Source organism: Bison bison, unplaced genomic scaffold, assembly GCF_000754665.1.
Source record: "Bison bison bison isolate TAMUID 2011002044 unplaced genomic scaffold, Bison_UMD1.0 scf7180017864236, whole genome shotgun sequence".
Lineage (NCBI taxonomy): Eukaryota > Metazoa > Chordata > Mammalia > Artiodactyla > Bovidae > Bison > Bison bison.
This window is the reverse complement of record NW_011494808.1, coordinates 3,238,575-3,242,348: the sequence shown is the minus strand read 5'-3', so window position 1 is coordinate 3,242,348 and position 3,774 is coordinate 3,238,575. Positions and strand designations below refer to the sequence as shown.

At 43.7% G+C, this 3,774-nt stretch overlaps 1 protein-coding gene across 1 annotated transcript in view; it reads right to left on the bottom strand.

Annotated features, from left to right (window-relative positions):
- HOOK3 (hook microtubule-tethering protein 3) overlaps positions 1–3,774 on the bottom strand; it is a 92,139-nt gene that overhangs the window by 54,301 nt on the left and 34,064 nt on the right. Inside the window, exon 7 of the mRNA XM_010846449.1 lies at positions 3,345–3,412. Coding sequence (XP_010844751.1) covers positions 3,345–3,412 — 68 coding nt within the window. The remainder of the gene's footprint in view (positions 1–3,344; positions 3,413–3,774) is intronic.

Sequence of the window (3,774 nt, the reverse complement as noted above, 5' to 3'; positions counted from 1 at the left end):
GTCTCCTCCCCCAGGGCTCAGCTGAGATGCCACATCCTCTAGTAAGCCCTCCTCACTGTCCCCATACCGACTGACTTTTCCCCATGATGGTGATTTTCACTCTGAACACTCTGGAGGTGTCTGAGCTCCTTGTCTGGCCAGCTCTTCCTTTAGACTCTCGCTCTGTGTGACAAGAGACCTTTTCCACAGTTGTATCCACCGGCAGGCTGCTATTGTCCCTCTGCATTCTAAACACCCAATGGGCATCTGCTAAGTGAACAAGATGAATATGCACGGAACAGACATATCACCTGAATATCCACCTGTACATACCTTTTCATACGTTGCTTTGTTCACTTGACATTTTAAAGGTCTTCCCTTTGTTGGAAGATACTTTTGGTGACAAATTTTTATCAGCTACATAATAAACCATGGAGTGGAGGTGCTATAATGTCACCTTCTTGACAATGGAAATACACTATTTTCACATTTTTGTTAATATAAACTAGGCTAATAAAGTTGTGCCCAATCATGGCCTGAATTTCTACATAATTCCTTGGGATAAGATTCACAGAATGAAAATCAGTCAGTTACAGATTTCAGTGAAAAAGAAAAACCCAATTAAAGATACCTTTTATTACAGAAAAATTTGAGAATGCAGAATAGAAAACATCCAGCCACGTGGAGACAGTTCACATTGTGGAAAGTTTGTTTTCACACATCTTAATTTTTACTTTTTAACAAAAATGGGATTATACTGCTTGCGTGTTCTGTATCCTACCTTTTTAAACCTAATATGCTATAAACTTGGCCCACGTCATTACTTTTCAAAAAATATGCTTTAACGCTTACATAAAACACCAACGTATGGTTGAATCATACTTCGTTTGTCCATCCCCCTGTTGCTGGGCACTGAGGTTATTTCCTGTGTTTCAGTCCTAGATAGTAAGGCTGAATAAACGGACCTGAGGTGACACAGCAGAGCCTCACGGCATGGGCTCCGCGTTATCCGAGTTCTAACTCTGCCGCTGCTTCTGGTGTGAACCTGAGCTGGTTGCTCACACTGTCGAGGCCTCTTGTCTCCTCTCTTCTAAAATGGGGACAGTGCCAGTACATACTTCAAAGAATGAGATGTAACCTTTTTAAAAGGTTTTAAATTGTGGTAAAATATCTGTAACATAAAAGCTGTCATTCTAACGATGGTTATGCGCACTCTTCAGCAGCATTAATCGCAGCTGCAGTGAATGTTGAGTTAGTATTAACAGATGTGACGTGTTTACTGAGTACCAGCAAAGAGCAAGTGTGAATACACGCTTGCTATTACTATTATCGCTGTCTACCTTTGTACTTCGGACTTCCTCAGGATAAACTCCTAACAGTGGAATTACAGGATCAACCACAGGAAGGCAGGACAGTTAGCGGCCCCCTTATTATTTCTTCCTGTTTTTGCTTAGTAACAGGACCCTCACGTTCTCGCTGGGTCTGTGACCACCTGGAATAAAGAACACATTCTCCAGCTTCCTCGAGTGCCAATGCGAGAAACAGCTGGATAACAAGCGTGAGAATTCTAGACGTTTTCTAAAAGGAAGTGGAGAACCTTCCTTCGGGCCCACCTGCTGGTCAGGATGTGACATGAGGACTGGTGCACACGCTGCCAGGGCAGACCAGAGGGCTGGAATCACGTGTTAGGGACGGCAGACAATGAGCGGCACATAGCTGGGCTCCTGATGCCAACAAGCCAACCCAAGACCACTGAAGGTCAATTCAGGCTCACATCTCACTGACCGTTGCTGTGTTATCTGAACACTCACAACCCTGAGTCTTACCCTCCTACCCCACATCAGTGCTAGACTGCCAAACCGATCCTCTGCTAAAAGCTTTGCTTTGTAGTAAGGTCCTGTGTAATAAAGAACACTCTGGCTGACCTCTGTCCCCATGTATTAGAGGGAGGGTTGGGGCTTTGAGCCACTGGGTATCAGCCTGACTTCTGGGGAGGAAGGTGGTTGGAAATTTCGTTCAACCTTGTGGCCAACGATCCAATCATTCATACTTACAAAACGAAGCCCCATCAGAACTCTGGACACGAAAGCACAGGTGAACTTCCCTGGGTGGCAGCAGCACTCCGCGTACCGTCACACATTAATGTGCCAGAGGTAACACCCCTTGATTCCACAGGGAGGGGACAACAGAGACCGAGTTAAGGACCCCCCAGACCTCCACTGTAGGGAGCCATCATCACTGAGCTCTACAAGTTATTCCAGCAAATGACCTCATCTGAGGGTGAGCAGGGACCTCTGCATCCAGTCAGTCGGTCGGATCAAACAGAAGATACTTAATTTGCATTCAGCATTTCTCATGTTTGTCTGCTGTATTTTTTCCTGTTACTTACTTACATTCTGCAGTTCCTTTAAAGGTTTCTCCCATTGCTTTTATGATTAAAAAAATTCTCCCCTCCTAAGATCCACCAGTTATTAATCTATCTTTCATTTTCAATACTACAGTTCTATGTTTAACATCTGATGGAATTAAGAACATACTGCCCCAAAATATGCACCCTGACCTGTTGACTATTTCAAGCTGAAGGAATTGAGAAAGAATGGGGACAGGAAAGATTTCCTGACCTTCCTCAGAAGCAGGTCTTAAGCCCCTCTCGGGAGAGGTACACTCCCAACGTCAGAGGGGAGACGTATCCACGCCTCCAAGGTCACAGGGATGCAAGAGGAACCTGGACACCAGGACTCGTTGCTGCCCTTTTTCCTCCCTGTCACATTTTCCCACAAGACTCTCCACTCTTCATCAAATCCACGCAGGCTGAAACACTTGTTCAGCCTTCATTTCTTCACAAAGCTTCTTGTGTTGTGTAAGACCTACATTAAATACGGTTGTATGCTTTGCTGTTGTTAATGTTTTTGTTGTTTTTTAGAGGCCCCAGCAGACAACTTGGAAAGGTAGAGGAAAAAAGTATTTTTCCTCTTCTACAGTTGCTAATAAATACTCATCTAGAAATTTGAGTCTGGCAGGAGTTGAAGACCGATTTTCTTCCAAACAAGAGACCCATACTTAGGTGTGAGGCAGTCTGCAGGTTAAGACAGATACTACTTAAAATGGTTTTAAGAATCAGTCAGTCTACTATTCCTAATTCATCAGTGTATTTAAAAAAACTAAGTATAGTTGCCGAATATCTACACCTGCAAGAGGAATGTTTACCATTTAAACTAAAAATGAGATAAGCCAGAACATAAGTATAAAGAAAAGATTCTTGGAAACTAAGTAGGAGAATGTCTCTAAAATTTCTAACTCAGACACTCAAACTCAGGTTTGCTCCTTTAATTCCTCACCAACTGTAAGCACGAAGGTCCACGTACCTCCTGGATGGCTGTCATGACGACGTGCTGGACAGACTCCTCCATCACCATGATGGCTTGGATGTACTCTGAAAGCAAGAACAACCTGGAGTGTCAGTGTTCGAGTGACAGACAAGCGAGGGAGTCAAGGCTAAGACCTCATCAGTTCTGCTAAGAAGCTTCCCGTGTTTCGATTCTTCCTTGGAATTTCTCGTATGTGGTTAAATACATGTGTTGGAGGTAAAGTGAAAGCTGACAATCGGCACGTTTCTTTCCTGAAATTGACTCTCCCCTTCCCCATAAAGTTGAGGCTGCCGCTCAAAGTCCCAGGAATGGAGGATTTCAGCATTGTAAAGCAATGAAACAGTAAAGCCTAAGGCCAAGAAGGAAAGGACTCTGCATTGTTCCTAAAATTTAAACATCTTTCACATTGTTCTATGTTACATGTTAT